The following is a 17,937-nucleotide window of genomic DNA, read 5'->3' on the forward strand; positions in this document are numbered from 1 at the left end:
TAATCATTTCCGAAGGTTACAAAAACATTTATATTTCTAGAGTAGAGGTCTAACACGACCTTTTAAGGTCTGTTCAAACCTTAAGAGGAGCATCCGGCAACGTCTTTACATTACAAATAGTTTTGTATCTTATCTACGTTAGAACAAAGTTCACAGTCGTTTGAAGGCAAAACAGTCGCCGCGTTAAAGTTTCTTGCTATTACGGCCGTTACTCGTCCAGTTAAGATTGGCCCTCAAAGCAAGACTGTTGCTAGAGAAAGCGAGATAGTACTACAATAGGGTATTCGACTAAGGCCCGATTTTTCAATCGTCAGATAACTTTTAACTGAGCAATAAATATGGCCGTTTGACATATTTTCTATACAAAAGCTGGCAAAACGTCAAATATATTCGTCGAATAAAAGTTATCTGGCGATTGAAAAATCGGCCCTAAATCTTATAATATAAATCTGTTTAGTCCGTCAGACAGATTTTCAAAAATATTAATACGTATCTTTCACATTATTGAAAAGTAACAAAGATTAAAAACACTTAAGATTATGAAATATAATATGGTAGTGGGGGCTAGTAACATCACTTGCTAGTAAAAAGCGTACTGGTAAGTGACACACAAGATTTAAAATCACTGTTTACATTCATTTTTTGTTTACGAGATAAAAGATAAAATATGTACACACTATTTCAGAAATCAGTCTGTTGCTGGGACCACAATAATGGCTAATGTGAATGCACATTAGTGCAACAATAGGGATGATGACAATTTTTTTTTGCCGTGTCCGTCTTGTAGTTTTTTGTATAATAATGGACACGTATTTTTTAATTTGTCCCGCAAACATAAATTGACCAAATTACTGTGAATGAAACTTACCCGTGACGTCACGATTGAGTATAAATTTTACTCTATCGTTCCTCTCCTAAACTTTGAAGCAGTTATCTTTGTCAATTCTAGTTTTTCTGAAAAAGGAAAAATACGTGTCTCATACTTTTCAATTATCTAACTGAGGGACTATTTTTTTTTCTTTTTATACCCAGTCATGATCCCTATTATTGCATTTTTATAATATACTGCCGCTTGAGGTATCGCCAAACGCTAAACGGGAAAATGTTAATGGCGTTGTCAAAATATCGCGTAAGTCATGTTTACACCTACGGTTAAAGTCCATAATCGCGATAATTAATGGCTTTTCTCGTTATTGTAGCCATAGCATGACGGACTATACAGAATTCTTTTTGTTGAATATCCTATTTGCGAAGAGGTATCTCGTTTTCAGGGGCAAAATACCGTCTATGATAGATAGGCAACGATTCTGTTTAGCACAAAATGCATATTTATAAAATGGATTTTCTCTTATCTTTATTAAGTAAGAAGACATATACATAACCTTTAGGCTTAATGGAGAATTTTTTAGTTCTTTTTTAATAATTAATATAGTACTATTGAACCAAACCAATATTAAGCAACGATTTAGTGTTATCAGCGTCGTTATTCTCTAGACAGATAGATCGCATTTCAACTGCAACCCAAGAGCAAATTGCATATTTAACAACAACTGCAATAGAACAGGGCCTCAATCCTGCTATTTACAATGGCCGATGAAGGAATGGAAATAGGAATAAATTTGAAATGATTCCCATTTTCTTAAGCATTTTGTCAAGACAATAATTGGAAATTAATTGTATTGGCCTTGAGTGTGCCGTCCCGTACTGAATTTCCAATTATTTTGTAAAAAAAAATGCTTTAGAGAATACATTTTTTTTATATAAGTCAATTTTCATTCATTCATCGTTCATTGTAAATAGCAGAATTTGGGCCTTGCAAACCATTGCCCGCAAATCCGATACACCGACTGCTCTTAAACTGCAATCGGCCTTTTGAAGTTGGATTGCAGTTGAAAGCTATGACCTTCCTCTACAGTGGCGCCACCTGGTGAGTACAAAAACAATAGCCTTTATTATTGAGTAACAAATGACTTGCCATCATCAATACTTATAAGTCTGATGTATTGGCCGACGTTGTTAGTCTGATTCGAGGTTTGTATGAGTTGTATGGTCGTGTATGATCACTTGACGCGTTTCTGCTGTCTCTGCCGGTAGATGTCGTTGACGGGCGGCGCTACTCCCAGTTCGTCGTCATCCGAGTCCTCGCCGATTTTCCGTCGACGTGCCTGAGAAATGAATAATATTTTTAACATTAAATATTATCCTACACAAATACTAGCCTTGTTTCTGCTAAGGTGGGAGAATCTTCTGATCCTAGGAGGGGGAATTTACTGATTTAACCCGAACCGCCTTGTAACGTTTATGGGATTATCTCTTTTAAATAGTAAAAATGATATTCTATAGACTGAAACGTTTGACTACTTTCAAGTTTAATTAACGTACTTAGAATTTTTATTCCTGTATCGCAGGGGATTTCACAAACATTCAAATGACACGCACAAAGACACCCAGACTCACAACAACACAATAACATAACAAAAATGATCGAAACCGCGACACATCGCGCTCAGTGAGTTTGGCTAGATGACCTCAACCACTATACGTGCAATCTAATTCCTGGGAAGGACTTTTCCCAGGCGTGCGACCTATAGGATACACTATTTTGACCACACGGATAGCCGAGTGGTTGAGGTCACCACACCAAACCCACTATAAGCAACGTGTCGTGGGTTCAATCCCCGCGAAGGACAACCATTTGTGTGATCCACGAATGCTTGTCCTGAGTCTGGGTGTCTTGTGCATGTGATTTGTATGTTTGTAAAACCCCCCGCGACACAAGGATTAAATTCCTTACGGCGGGAGTCGTTTTATATAAATATATATATACCTTGCTGGCCACAGTGGTGATCCCGTCGTCGTCCACGATCCAGTGCACAGAGCGCGCCAGGTCGAACAGCTTCGTGTCGCAGCCGTTCTCCTGCGTGGGGGCTGGCGCTGGGTAGTATACATTATACTTAGTAGAATATATGTATTAGACTATAGTGGGAATCATATTAGAGGGTTAGGAGGAGTATGAAGCGATGAGGAAGGCTTTTGAAAAGGTCGGGAGAGCAACTGAGTGTATATCATAGAAATTTATATTTGAAATAAATATGAATAAAGTTGATTTGTCAGTCAAGTAATTGAAAAATAAGCGATACTAATATTGTTGAGTAGTAAGTTAGAGTTAGTAAGTTGAATGACCAATAAAATAAATGATCACAGATTAAAATCATATATGAATTCTGAATGAAAGTAATAGGCTGTTCTATTTAGATTTTAGATTAGTTTAGCATCAATTCAATAACAACTATGTTTTAGACCAACAAATCATATTTTTCTATATAAAATGTCATTTGTCTGTACATAATGTTGTGGTAGTTGATGTTTACAATAGAATAGAATGTTTCCTCACGTTTGTCGGGCAGTGAGATCCTGTTGAAGAGCTGCATGAGGCGGTCGACGGCCACGAAGGGCCCGCGGAAGCACGACGGCGGCGGCATCAGCGTGCACACGTGCGCCGCCGCCGCCGGCATCGGGAACGAGCCGCCTGCGGGGCAGCGGGAATTATATAAAGATAATAGATAAAGATGTTAATATTAAGTATAATACAAAGGTATTTATATATTAATTTGAATTAAAATTTATTTATCTAATTATCACACTAATCTACCATTACAGGTTACTTAACCTAATGCGGTAGCTAGGACTAAACAAAGGTCTAAGTATTTATGTGAACTAGGGTTTCAAAGATTGAATTATTATGCACATAGTTGCAGTTCTAAATTCCAGCAACTGTTTTAATATGTAATTTTCTGATAATTCTGTTAAGCATAGGCAATAAGTTAGCCTGATACACATGCCCATCATTGCTCCTCCTGGAATTGCTTAAATAATGTTATTTAATTAGATCTGAGTAAATATTTGCATGTCATTTAATTATGATAAAATATGCTGAATTTTGTATTTATATGTAACACCTCTGTATAGTGAACACCATATTTTAAGCAAATAAATCTTTGACTTTGAAAACATACTATGTGTATGCTTATCATAAACATTACTAATATCACAATCATATAATATAGTTGGCTCTTTATTAAAGCGTTATATAAGCGCCAACGCCGAGTTTTAACGGAACGTTTTTTTTAAGTCTCGTTGAATGAGGCTTAATAACCAAATAACCGTTTGAGATGTGTTTATGAAATGTGAAGTCATATCGTAATGCATATTTATGTATCTTGCAAGGCTTAATTTGATATGTATGTATATAAGAAATAGTTTATGAGTAATAAGGGACACAAAAGTGACTCCAAATGATTCTTTGAAATATTCCATACTGTGCTGCTTGGAACTTGTCTAGATTAATAATGAAACAAACATACCTGGTATAGGATGTTCTCCGGGCAAGGGATTGACCTTAGGCTTGTACGGTATCATCTGACTCGTGTCAGGTCTTGCTATGTCCTTGTTGGGATCGTTATCCCTGAAAAGTAAAGTAATATTATAAGCCTATGTTGCGCCACAGCTGGGCAAAGGCCTCCATCACCTCTTTCCAAAGGTTTGGCAAGAGGAAAGTTTCATTATTAGCGAGTAACAGGCTTTATCTCACGCCTGTATTTCTACTATTTGAAAATAAATCGGTTTTTCTTTCTGACGCTATAACTCCAAAACGCACGAACCGATTTCCACGGTTTTGCATTCGTTGGAAAGGTCTCGGGTTCCGAGAGGTTTATAGCAAAGAAAATTCAGGAAAAACAGGTCGTTATCCATAAAAACTGGATCTAGCGGGTGAAACAGCGGGGAATATCTAGCTAGATAACTATTATAATAACATAGGAATAAACTCACTTCTGTCCCAGTATGACGGCGGCTAGCTCTGGCGATATGCCAGCTAATGGACCTCCCAGCGCCCACGACTTGTTGGACATGGATGCTACCTGAACGTAACAATTACGAGAATATTATAAATGCGAAAGTATGTGTTTGTATGTGATTCTGTGTTTGTGTATGCAGCTTTAACAGATCTGCTGTAGGTGGGCGAAGCCGCGAGCAAAAGCTAGTTATATTTATTTATTAGAAAATTTGATAAATTAAGGGTATGATTGTTTTGTTGAGTGAGCTAGCGTGGTAGACAATGCGCTATCCTCAGATTGATAAGAGTCTTTTTTCCAGTATTTGGACACTTTTATAGGCTGGTATTATTTTAGTCATTATACCAGTACCAATTATTCTTTATACAAAAACTAAATTAGGACTCCTTCGTTGCAGTTTATGTAATAAAAAAAATGATTTATTCGTTAATGATCATTTCGTTAAAAATAATTAATATTGTAAACTAATGTGATGTGCCGTTTTTCACAGTTTATGAACAAAATTTACAGTTAACATAATAATAGCAACAGCTGGAATTAGTTTTTTTTCCACAAACTAAAATAGTTTTGCTACCTAACTTGCCTTTATGTCTGTTATTTTATAGACTAGGCTTTATTGGAATCCGGTAGATACCCCATCACGGCCTCAACAAGGCCTCTGCACGTTGGACCTGTGTCCCCCATTATAAAGGTCCGGGACTCTTCCCATGAAGTTATTCTGTGAATTAAAAGGTGTAATATAGATAATAATCTGACCTCCGTGTACCCGATGGACTTGAGCTCCGCGATGCTGCAGGGGTACAGGTCCAGGAACTTGTATCTGTCCACCAGCTGCGCCGTCTCCTTGCCTTCGAACTCTTTGATCTATTGGAGTCATTACAAATATTCATGTTTGTATATTTGAAAATCAAATGGCGATATTTGTCAAAAATAAAATTAATAGATTAAAAAAATTTAAATACCCACAATTTTATCAAACTGTCAGTTTTTATAGATGTAAATTGCATTGTCAACGGGTTTGCAGCTACCTTGAAAATTTCAGCCTGCTAGCATATCGGGAAGTGCCTCAAAATTCAGTTGCAAAAATCCAACCGGAACGACAAACGAAAAATAAAGTCATCATCATTCCCCTGCCCTTATCCCAAATATTTTATTTGGGTTCGGCACAATGTCATCTTCTTCCATAACTTTCTATCGGCCTCACAAGAAACACTCTTTACAGCCATATCCAAATAAGAAAGTGAGTTTATAAAAACGTGGGAAAATACGTCATCTTCCGATTCCTCTCACCTTCTCCAGCACGGCCTGTCTTCTCTTCTCGACCTTGACGATGCTGACCAGGTCTCCTATGTTGGACTCGAACTCCAGGAACCTGTTCCAGATGTCCACGGAGCTCTCGGGCTTCAGACTGCCAGAGGAGAGGACTCGCTCGAATAGGACGCGAGTGTTGTTGTCCTCTGTGGAGGGATATAGATATTAAATAATAAATAAATGCGGACAGCATCACATACATTGTTCTGAACCCAAAGTAAGTTGCTAAAGCACTTGTGTTATGGAATTCAGATACAACGAAGGTACCACAAACACCCAGACCCGAGACAATGTAGAAATGTGAATTTTGAATGGAACGATTTACTTAGGTGTATTTATCGGAAGTGCCCGACTAGTTTCGTCCTTAATCATGAGGTAATTAAACCGTTATTAATTAATCATTAAAAACCTTCTCGCGAAAATTATTATAATAGGAAATAGTTAAGTATGAGATGATATAGATAAGGAAATAGATGAATTCTTCTTAAGAGTTTGTTTTTTAGTTTAAAGGCGCCAATATCAGACAATACTGGATGGATTGAACTCGATACCTTTGACTTACAGTCCTGTGATCTTACAACTAGGCTATCACAGCTTTAAATCTTACAGGTTTAGCAGACGATTGGAGATCACAAGCACCTGATAATTATGTTCAGGTGTCTGGGTGTCTTTGTGCATGTGAGTTATGTATGTTTGTAAACCCCCCGCGATACAAGGATTGAATTCTTTAGCGCGGGAGTCGTTTTTTAAAAATGACAAAATCACAAATGACAATGGCAATTATGTTTGGTTTTAATAAGGCCATCCACAAAAACACTTACCATTCAAATGCGACAGGTAATCGATATAGCAGAGTACATATTCAGGTATGTGAGAGAACTTTTTAAGGCCCAACTCAAATATCCTGAAGGCAATGTTCTTGTCTTTGGAGCAGTAGTACTCCATGAGGGCCGCGGCCACGAAGACGTGGTAGCGAGATCTAGAAGAGAATACAATGAATGTAGAACGATCTAATCTTCTTTCTTTATCAGGACACGATCAAGAAAGAGAAATCGTGGTCATAATAGGAAATTCATCTCTCAGGAAGTTAAGTTAAATTTTCGAAACTGGGTGGAATTATAAATTTTGACGTGTATTGCTTAAATTTTCATTTTTTTAATTTCGCTCTTTCGTTCTCAGTTAGATATTGAGAATAGAATCTAGGCAGTAATATTAATTTTGAATCGCTTTACTTATAAAAAATCTATTGTTTTCAATCATCGCTGCCGAGACCACACGCAATGGTTTTTATAAGGCCATAGCCTTGGCCGTAAATGGGAAAGGTCAAATGACCTGTTATCTAAACTCGTAAGTAAGAGAGCCATGCTTGACTATGAGACAATATCTTACCTAGGATCCTCTCTGGCCCTCTTGAAGACAGTCCTGGCTGACTTGATGCCCTCAGCCCTGCGCGCGAACTTCATGTACTGCACGTAGGCGAGCGTCGGGTCGATATCCTCCATGTCTAAGTAGCGGGTGTACACTTGGTGTACCTGAGGATTTACAAAGATTTATTAGAACTCTTGAATAAAAATAAATGTCGTTCAGCCTGTTAGTCGATATATTTTGAATACACTGGTTTTCTTTCTCATATTTTTTGCATACGTTTAATTTTTAACCCCTGACGCAAAAGAAGCGCTGACTTTAACATAACAAGTGAAAACCAATTCTTAAATCTTGCATAGGCCTGTAACTTTTCTTAGCTTGTACAAGTACATTGACGCTCGTTTACTGTCAAATTACTACACGCTTGGTTTCAACAAGGCCCTAGTCATCCACATACCTTGTTATAATGAAGCCTGCTCTCCTCGTAGTCGGCGTGCGCGAAGTGTAACAAAGTGGAGTGTTTGAGAGGGCCGCTGGTCGCGCGCTCGTACACCGCGGCCGCTTCGTCCGAGAACAGGCGGGCCGCGTTCGAGTCCTGGGTAGGGAAGGTATGGCTTAGTGTGTGTACACATTTCTTTTGTCTAATAACGCTAATGACTGTACGAATAACTCATTGGTTGACGTCATCACGTCAAACCCATTGAGCGCGTCGTGTCGCGGGTTAGATCCCCGCGTAGGACAAGCAGTTTTGTGATCAACGAATACTTGTTCTGAGTAGAACCCCCGCACAAGGATTAAAATGCTTACCGCGGGAGTCGTGTTTAAAAAAACACTCAATTATTGACATTGGTACTTAAAAATGATGATAAATCTTGGTATGTTTTCATTGGTTTGAGTACTTAAAAAAAGATGAACCATCTGGGTGTGTTGTCGTCAAAAAACACAGTTTGATAATAGCACGCGACTATAAACAACTATATTTTTGAATAAACGCTTAATAAGTCCACTGACGGAATCCTCACGGACACACTCTTCCTCTGGAAAGAAACCGGAGTCCACCCTCTTGGTGGGAGGCAGGCCATGGTATCCCCCCCCCCCCTGGAATGATCTACTCACCCCCTTCTCCTGCAGCAGCTTGGCGGAGTGATCGAGGAACTGCGCGGCCTGGTGCCACACGTCGGGGTGATGAGCCAGACACAGCAGGCCCTGCTCGATGGCGAACATCACGCGGCGGGCCACCAGCGCCGTGTCCTCAGACCGGAGAGGGTTCGAACGCTCCCACGTTATGTACTTCTTCCATAGTTCCACCTAGAAATGTTAACAATAACTAATGAAACGATACAAGAATGTTTGTTTAGTCAATTTGGGAAAGATTTGAGACCTATGTCAAATAGACTCGTAAAAGCTATTAATTCTATTCGTTTGTCGTTGTTTAAAAGGCCTTATATTTACCGGTGAACTATGTTTTTTATAAGGCCAACATACTTTTCTTTATAAACTCGAGATACAAAAATTTGACGAGATATTTTTGGCAGTAACCAGTGACCGATGTATAATTAAAGACTTCTTTCCTCATCACTGTCAGAGCCAAGAATTCGTTCTTTAAGATTGCCTTACCTGCTTCATCTCCTCTCTATCTGCAGTCGGTGGTGTTGCTGGCATGTTCCTGTTCAACCCTCGAGTGACCGTCTCCAACTCTTTGGCAACGCGACGAGCGTTCATATACTCTCGGGAGCGTTCCATCGCCATACGCTCAGCTGTTTGGGTGGAAAATAAAGTTAACCGTAAACTTACTTATCATTAAGATGTCCTTTTAAGAGAGTAGAAAATGAGTGATATTTTATTAGTGCACCGCGATTTAGTTTGCATTTTATCTGAAAATGTATTGTATTACACAACATCATACTGACTTACTTGTCAGTATGAAGAGGTCACAAACATACACATATTAGTATGATGCAAAATGCACTAGCGGGATTAGTCGTAGTTAGTCGGAAGGAACATGGGTGGGTTTAAGTTATTAAAAGTCTAACACTTCCTTCCGCTCAACTCACATCATCATTTGACGATTTGCCCATGAAAATATAATGAAAAATTAAAACATAATACATTAGCGTGAACTTAATAGTGGACTACTCACCAATAATAGTGTTAATACTTTGCTCAAAAGCAATGTAATCTTTCCATAGTGTTTCTATACCTATAATGGGCGTTATAACCGCTCTTTGATATACCTGAAGGAAAAAAAACATAGTAAACCTCGGGCTCTTTTTGTGTCTTTAAATAAATAATAATAAATCTTTATTGCATTAATATTTTAATATTGTTAAGCTCTGCACAATTCACCTAAATAGGCATGCAATAGGACACTAGTGTACACATATTTTTTTTTGCTTAATATGCTATAGGTAAAAAACTTACATTAAAATAATAAACAGAACAAAAAAAATATCTATGAATAATCATTCAATATCTCAGTTTTTTAAATAATACAAAGAAAAGAAACAGTTACAATAAAAAAAAATCCTTTCATTTGGAGATCCTTACCTTCCTGACAGCAGAAATCTTCTGGTTCTCAGCGTAGGAGCCGACTGCCTCCACACTCTTGAGGAAGGTGATGTAGTCGTTCCATATCGGGTACGCGTGGATGTCCAGACCAATTTTATCCAGCGCGAAGTCGTAGGCTTGGGCCATTTTCTCCCTGAAAAACATATATTTTTGAGTATAATAAGTATTGCAACTCAGTTTCTGAGCTTCCCTAAAAATTTGCTCATAAGTTTTTGGTTAAAAATGTCATTGAGTTTTAGACAAAACAGACTATTTTCTTCCGTTTAGAAAACACTATTAAATTGTTTGTTTATTATTTAGATAAGACAAATTGTATCATTTTTTTTTCACAAAATACATATTTCTGTGTGTGCGTCTGTGACTGTAATCTTGATTAAGTAAACCGTTCTTTAAAAAAAAACATACAATAATTGAATGTCTAATTAAGCCTCTGTGTATTTTAGTATCACACTGTGGTCCTCCCACACAAACTTGATCAGATGATAACAGCTTTGAGCTCAATTTTCAGAATAGTCTGGTTTTCTTTAGGAAAGATTTTTCTTTGACGCGTTACATATGATATTTAACCACACAACAATTTACAAAGACTTGTCTGGATGTATACGCACTTGTAAGTAGGCAGCATACACTTGGTCTCCTTCACATAGTTGAGATACAGCCTCCACAGCTCAATGTTCAGGATCTTCATGAGACATCTCTGGAACAGCTGAGCGACGGAAACAACCAATCATATGGTAGACTTATATTTATATTAACAAAGTTTTTTGATATAAAGTTAGGTAATAAAAGGCGTATTCCCACTGGGTAGTGACGAATTTATTAATGTTGTTTCAAACTGTATCCAAACTATTGACTATTTAGTTATTTATTCAATTCTTCTCATAGAAAATTTGTAAATTGCCGATATGCTGGACGCATAATCTTCCAACCAACCAAGATATGATGCAAAGAAACAAGAATACTTCAATCACTAGAGGACTCAACTAACGTTTTCCGGCATGATATTTAGAAATATCATCAGTTTGTAATTGAACTTTTTTTAATCTTCTGTGTCAGCCAAACTCATACGAAAATAGAGGAATTAAGTGGCATACACACAAATATAATGAGAGATAAGTGGTTACTAATTATTTTTACCTCATTTCCAGGGTTTTAGTTTAAGTAAACCAGTCACGAATTTGCATGGCATTTAAAATAGCACGATAATATATGTGATGAATCCCTTCCATATATTAGGTGGCTTTTGGCAAGCAGTGGGATATGTAAGGCTGAAATTATTATCACGCCTAAGTGGGAACACGCCCTAAAACCCTTAAATAGTAGGTAAGAATCTTATAAAAACAGAAGTGTGTAAAATAAAAGAGTACATTGTATACCTCTCCTCATATAGCGAAGATTTACTTAAAAACCACAACTGACAAAGACAGATAAGTCTAGTTAATTTATCCGGCGGAATTATTAATGCTCGCGGCGATATATCAGTCAATTTGAGAGTTAAACTGTATCTCTGATGTGCTTAAACTAGTTCTAATGCTCTCATAACAACCGGCTACCGGCTATATGCTTGCAAGGCCTTATTGATAATTTTAGTAATTTATAATTTAATGTTAAAGTGCTTCCGCGCAGAAAAGATGTTGACTGTTTTAAGATAAGGCCTTATTCGAACCAACCATACAGCCGGTAGTCGGTTTTTAATAAGGCCCATGAGAGGACTAGAACTAGCTTGTACTGCCAACCTGCCACCAAGCCCGGTAAGGTTCGATAAATGTATTAATTTTTGGATCATAAAAAGTAATTTTAAACTCACCTGCGGTCATTTTGCTCGGTATAAAAGGAACTTACCTGATAAACGAGTTATAAAGTATTTTTCCAATGTGTCTTTGCAATTAATCATTACATTAAATTAGAAGCATTATACCTATTTTTTAAGGAAATATTGTTTTTTTTTTTTGCTCTATTTCTTTTTTAACTTATTACTTATTCTACCTTTACTTGTTTGTTTAATGATAAAATTTTAATAGGCATATTATTTTAGGCTGCCTGTCAATTGATTCGGAGCGAGGTAGCGCAGTGGAGAACTATCCACCAATAACTTTGAATTGAACTCCGCTCCAACCTCAAACAACTTCAACTCCTTCTGCTCTTTAAAATGGCCGATGAATGAATGGCAAGTGGATGAAATTTTAAATTATTCCTATTCTCTTAAGCATTATGCCCACACAGTAATTGGAAATTCATTGTATTGACCGTGAGTGTTCCAGCCTGTACTGAATTTCCAAGTTTTCTTGGAAATATGCTTAAAATAATACGAATAGCTCCAATTTCCATTCATTCACCGACCATTGTAAATAGCAGAATTGGGGCCCTGGTTAGACCGACAATAATGGAGTTACTAATTCTTTCATTGAAGGTATCTTTTGAAACCACAGATTATTATCTATAGTTATTAAAAGTATGTATTAGAATAGAGCCATAAGATACTTTAGGTAAAACAACTCATAAAATGCACTTTCTAAACAAACATAGTAGAATAAATATGTACTTATAATTATATTTCTAGAGGATTTCATTTAGTAGGGTTTAATACATGTCAAAAGTGAGCTTTCTTTATGGATAGTTAATTGAAATTATAATTTTATGCTATTAAGTTACAAGAATATCTACGATTTTGGTAGATTTAACAAAAGCTGGCAACATCCACATCAAAAACTCGCCTCCATCATGTCTGAACACATTAGCCCTAACCGAAAAAAAAGATTAAATTTCTGAATTCCTTTTTTATTTAAATACACGCTGCACGTACAAACTAGAGCTGCCTTCGAGACAATTATATCAACAGCCTTCAGATTTGAGATCTAGCAACACTTTAAACAAATATTTTTGAAAAACATGTGCAAAAAGTATATTTTCTTTAAAAAATTAACCGGTTTATCTTATGGTAACTTATTTTAAATTTATGTTTCGTCGTTTCGAAACTTTTTAAGGTAATATAGCCGCGCTGATAATGGAGAAGAATACAATCAATGATGAAAGACGTATAGAAATGAAGTGGAATGTTGAGTCTACGAGGATACATAGGCTAATCGGCTGCCGATAAGCCGTATAAACCTAAAACTTCTTAATTAAAGGGTTATTTTAGACCACAGCTGGGCAAAGGCCTCCCCCTTTTGTTTACTATTTTTGGCCACGTGTGCCCGGCATAACTGTCAAGATCGTTACACCACCTTCTGCGAGGACGATCTCGACGACGATGTCTTTCTCCCGACGTCCAGTAGGTGACGATCTTTGCCCATCACCCGACCTTCTCATTCCCAGTTAAAAATGGCTGTTTCTTGTAAAAATTCAATTGCTTGAGTAATAAATCACAATGTGGTAAAAGGATATCTAAAAAATATCTAAAAGGGAACTTTACATTATTTATACAAATTGCACATATTTTTCAAAAACTTCGCACGCCTGTGTTACTTTATATCACAGATTTATTGCATCCAAAATACTTAAAACTAGCACAGATAAATCTTACTTATAACTTACGCTATTAATTTACTAACCTTTTCAACTCTTTCGAAATTTCTAGCCTTCATCTGAAAAAATAAAACAAATTATTAGATTTGCACTTTTTAGACCAAATTTGGCCGCTATTAGCCATAGACCGAGACACTTTCGAAAATGTGGCTTTCCATGAAGGATAAAACAGGTAATCAAAAACATTCTCAATAGAAGATTGCTAATCATTTGTACATATTTATAGAATTAATATTGCAGTGCATTAACATAATATTCTTCAAACAATACTTAGCAACGGGCTCAGAAAAAAAAAAGAGCACACAAAGAGCTTGAAACTTTATTTACAGTAAAAATTAATCTTTCTGGCAGACAGGCTTTTAATTTTATATATACATTAAAAAAAACAAACCTCTTGCTCTATAAATATCTTCCAGTACCGTCCCGTGGTCGGGAATGCGGTTATTAACTTCTCGTACATGACTCGTACTTCATTGATGGGCCTTGTTTGGGCCTCACGGATGAGGAGCGACCAAGAATCCACATCGTAAGTGTTGGCTTCAACTGCTCTTTGAGCTCTACTCAGCCGCTCATTTCCCCAGTCCTGAAAAATAAAAGGTATTGACTCATAAATCTTTTCTTATATCCAATATATTTATTTAAAAGGGCCCTTTATTTAAGAAAAAAACGTATTTGTAGATCAAATGTCCATGTTTTTTAGGATTGTACATGCAACAAGTTGGGCAAAAATATTTGCAGTGGACAGGCAGAGCTATGATTGAATAACGTGAAGAAAAAAAGAAACAAGTGAGTGATAATTTTTTGTACATTTATGAAAGACGATAATGCGTGATCCAAGTAATTTATGGACTATTATAAAAATGGAGCAAAAAAGCTATTAAATCGATTACAGAAATGACCGGCGACAATGCTGATAGTGTTTATTATATTTTTGTAATTAATCTTAAAACACAATCACTATAACTTAAACTTCATTGTTAGCAATTCTTGAGAAATATTTTCTCAAAAAAAATAAAAGTTTCATTTGTTTTACTTACAATTTCCGTATTTTCTTGCTCGGTAGTCATTTTTGTTAGTAAATTTCTAGGTTAAGTACTAAAACTTCACAACTTGGACAATACACATTAATCCCTACTGAACGTAAAAACTAGTTAAACTACAAAATCAATTGAGCTTATTTTAAATAAAATGAAACTGAAAAATAATTAATATTGACGCCGACAGCGAATTATGCAGACGCCATCACAGACAATCACAGGTAATAAAAATAAAATATGACAGCTGGACAGACAGCTAGTTATAAATTGCAATCTATCAACAACTTCATAACTTTAACGGAATTCTTAAAAACTACGAAAATTCCAATAAAAAGGAAATAAAATAAGTAAATTGGAATTAAATATTTAGCTGTTCAAACATCTTTTATCAAGAATATTTTTATTCATCTTCTTATGGTAGACAATGTAGTGAACAATACGTTTTTTGCTTCCTTTAAATTTCTGAACTATTGACAATTTGACATTGGCTTCAATAATTGACGTTTGCAAGCCAAGCTAAGGCGGTTAATATTTTTGTTCATCAAAATAAACAGCCAAAATGTTATTTTATTCCTTCTTCAAGTCTCTCGTGGGTAAAGATGTGGTCGTAGAACTGAAAAACGACCTTAGTATATGCGGCACTTTGCATTCTGTCGACCAGTATTTGAACATAAAACTTTCTGAAATAAGCGTGATTGATCCGGAGAAGTATCCTCACATGTTATCCGTAAAGAATTGTTTTATCCGTGGTTCCGTGGTCCGCTACGTGCAGCTGCCGGCTGATGAAGTCGACACGCAGTTATTGCAAGATGCGGCGAGGAAGGAGGCCACAGTTTCAACAAGATAATTATAACCTCTTTTCGGCTGGTTTTTGTGTTTTTGGACCATGAAGTGCGTGTAAATACTAATTTAAGCATAAGTTTCGCATTAAAGTCGTATTCAGATGGTTTCACTTGTTTTATTTTTTGATGAATTTGTCACCGTAGGTACTAAAAACTTAATGCTATATTCTAACAATAATCCTATGGTCTCTTGTCTTACATTCTATCATGCATTAGTCCATTTCTATTGTATCTTTTACTCAAACTATTATTACTTATTTAAATATTAAGTTTCTGTAGGAAAACTGAATGTATTAAAATAATATTTATATGATGAACACACAATAGGCTGCAAAAATGTGCAAGAAATACAATATTTTACTTGCTCTAACTTAATTGAAACAGTAAATCAATCAATAAATCAATTACTCTACTACCTTAAGTGATCAATACTCAGAAAAAAAGTTTCCAATTCAAATACCATATTTGGTATTAAAACTAGATTTTTCATTCTGGCATCTGTAGCGCTGAGAACCATTAGCATTTTATGACCATATACCGCTTCCTAACTAAGATGGAGAGTGACACATACATTACAAAAAATGTATGTTTTATTTTAAATCATTTAAAGAAATAATAAACTATGACTATGTGCAATGGGATGAATCATGTTACCCTACAAATTCCAGTTCTCTAAATCTCTAGAAAAAGAAAAAAATAATAATGAACATACAATCTCCTCTAGCATACTATCTCATTGTGAAATTACTTCAGTTATAAACGCTGAAATATTTTCATAAACCCTTGCAGAGCTTGCAGGAGGTACAGCCTCTTGCAAGCTCTCAAAAGTTATAAAAGTAAAGCGTAGAGGTAGTAAATAATGGAATAACTATTGAATATCTCTAATCATGAATAGAGAACTTGGCACTGAATTCAATCTTTATAGATTTCTACTAACTTTTGTATATTGTAGAGAACTGTTACAATTTTATTTATAAACAAGCAATATTATTTGATCGTAATTCAGATTTTAAGTTCAGCGCTTAATTGATAACGCTGCATGAAACGAAACGCATAAAGCTTTCTTTTTTGAGGTTTTTTGTTTGGCAACAAGGGCGCCATTTTTATTGACTGGTTAGAGTAGATTCTACCAATCTGGTAGAAATGCAAAATGTAGTGAAAACCAAACTGATCAAATTCTAAAAAAATATTGAAATAAACTACGTCAAGTTCTATCACCATGGTAGAATACGTTTTAATTTCAATAGATGACATTCTAAACTAATTTTTGTTTGTATGGCAACAATTTACAAAAGGACGTCATTTCAACGAAAATAAATCTACCATTGCTTGCTTGCAGTTCAGTAGAAAATTTATGGGACATCTAGGTACCCAGGATTTCATTTCATTCAACTTTTCTAAGCTTTTCGCCCTTCGCGTTTGGTATTCGCCACTTTGCCTGTTCTCGCATTTTGTAAAAACTCTTATTATTATCGTTCCGTTCATTACATGTAACGATCAATCAATATTCTCGTCGACGGACGTCGCGAGTGATGAATGGTGCCCTTTTTATTTTAGCAAAAAAAAACAAAAATACACTTGTAGGAAACCAGTGTTTTCTAACATGTGATTTCAAATGTAAATAATTAATTAAAATTATCCCACAAAATGGACGTGAAAGGTTGTAATCGTGGGTGTGATGTGTGATAACTTCATAGTTGTTGTGTTTCGATTGTTTTGTGAGTGTGAAACGGTGGTTTTTTGAAGGATTTTGACGTATTCCCTTCGGCGGAAAGCTGCTGAGTTTTCAAGTAAGTTAGATTTCTAATGTTTACGTTTAGAATTCAAAGTAATTATTTTCTTGCCTCGAAAGAGTCGGAAAGACTACCATCTGTGTACAAGCTGTCTTTCCGAGTGACTCATGCGGTTACAATATATATTTTTTGTTTATTTGTATGAGAGGCAATTTTGGATGTTCGGCGGTTCAATTATCGTCAATTAACGCGCTAAGTTGCTGTGAAAGCATTCATTTAGTTTTATTTCTGTGGTTATTTATAGCTCGTTCGTTGGCTTGTGTTTAAAACTTTTTGGTCAAATGTATTGGAACATTGCTTTTAGTTTACTGTTAGACTCAATAAGATAGAATCGTTTTTCATGCAAGAGTTTTTAGTTAAAAAAAGATTGTATTTATTCTAAATTATTTATTAAATCTGTTTGCTGTATTCAAATGAAATGTATATTAATTCTATTTAAGTTGAAGAGATACATTTACACAACAAATTTAACACCAATTCTTGAAATAGTAAGGTTTTATTGGAAAAACATTTTTTTCAAAATTAGTTTAGTAGTTTCTGAGATCCCTAAAATACCACAAACTTTACCTTTTTAATTTATATAGCTTTCAAAGTAAGGATTTCTTTCAATAATAATAAATGTTTTAATATTTATGAAAATATA

At 35.7% G+C, this 17,937-nt stretch overlaps 3 protein-coding genes across 3 annotated transcripts in view; 2 read left to right on the top strand and 1 right to left on the bottom strand.

Annotated features, from left to right (window-relative positions):
- Positions 1 to 1,736: 1,736 nt before the first annotated feature.
- LOC113502731 (protein suppressor of forked) lies at positions 1,737 to 14,892 on the bottom strand. Its single transcript, XM_026884391.1, has 18 exons — positions 14,660 to 14,892; positions 14,014 to 14,205; positions 13,649 to 13,681; positions 10,706 to 10,803; positions 10,077 to 10,230; positions 9,670 to 9,763; positions 9,147 to 9,286; positions 8,646 to 8,837; positions 7,987 to 8,124; positions 7,554 to 7,696; positions 6,986 to 7,143; positions 6,144 to 6,310; positions 5,610 to 5,717; positions 4,831 to 4,919; positions 4,365 to 4,465; positions 3,395 to 3,529; positions 2,828 to 2,934; positions 1,737 to 2,165 (listed from the first exon to the last, which is right to left on the bottom strand). Exons 1-18 carry the CDS (start codon positions 14,687 to 14,689, stop codon positions 2,061 to 2,063), a joined length of 2,184 nt encoding a protein of 727 aa, XP_026740192.1. The 5' UTR covers positions 14,690 to 14,892; the 3' UTR covers positions 1,737 to 2,060.
- A 245-nt stretch (positions 14,893 to 15,137) lies between these two features.
- Positions 15,138 to 15,606, top strand: LOC113502616 (U6 snRNA-associated Sm-like protein LSm2). Its single transcript, XM_026884266.1, has one exon. It carries the CDS (start codon positions 15,219 to 15,221, stop codon positions 15,504 to 15,506), a length of 288 nt encoding a protein of 95 aa, XP_026740067.1. The 5' UTR covers positions 15,138 to 15,218; the 3' UTR covers positions 15,507 to 15,606.
- Positions 15,607 to 15,687: 81 nt separating this feature from the next.
- The window catches only part of LOC113502617 (ankyrin repeat domain-containing protein 50), an 86,226-nt gene continuing 83,976 nt past the window's right edge, over positions 15,688 to 17,937 (top strand). The window contains exon 1 of the mRNA XM_026884267.1: positions 15,688 to 17,291. The gene's annotated coding sequence lies outside the window, so the exon portion shown is untranslated. The remainder of the gene's footprint in view (positions 17,292 to 17,937) is intronic.

This window comes from Trichoplusia ni, chromosome 17, assembly GCF_003590095.1.
Source record: "Trichoplusia ni isolate ovarian cell line Hi5 chromosome 17, tn1, whole genome shotgun sequence".
NCBI lineage: Eukaryota > Metazoa > Arthropoda > Insecta > Lepidoptera > Noctuidae > Trichoplusia > Trichoplusia ni.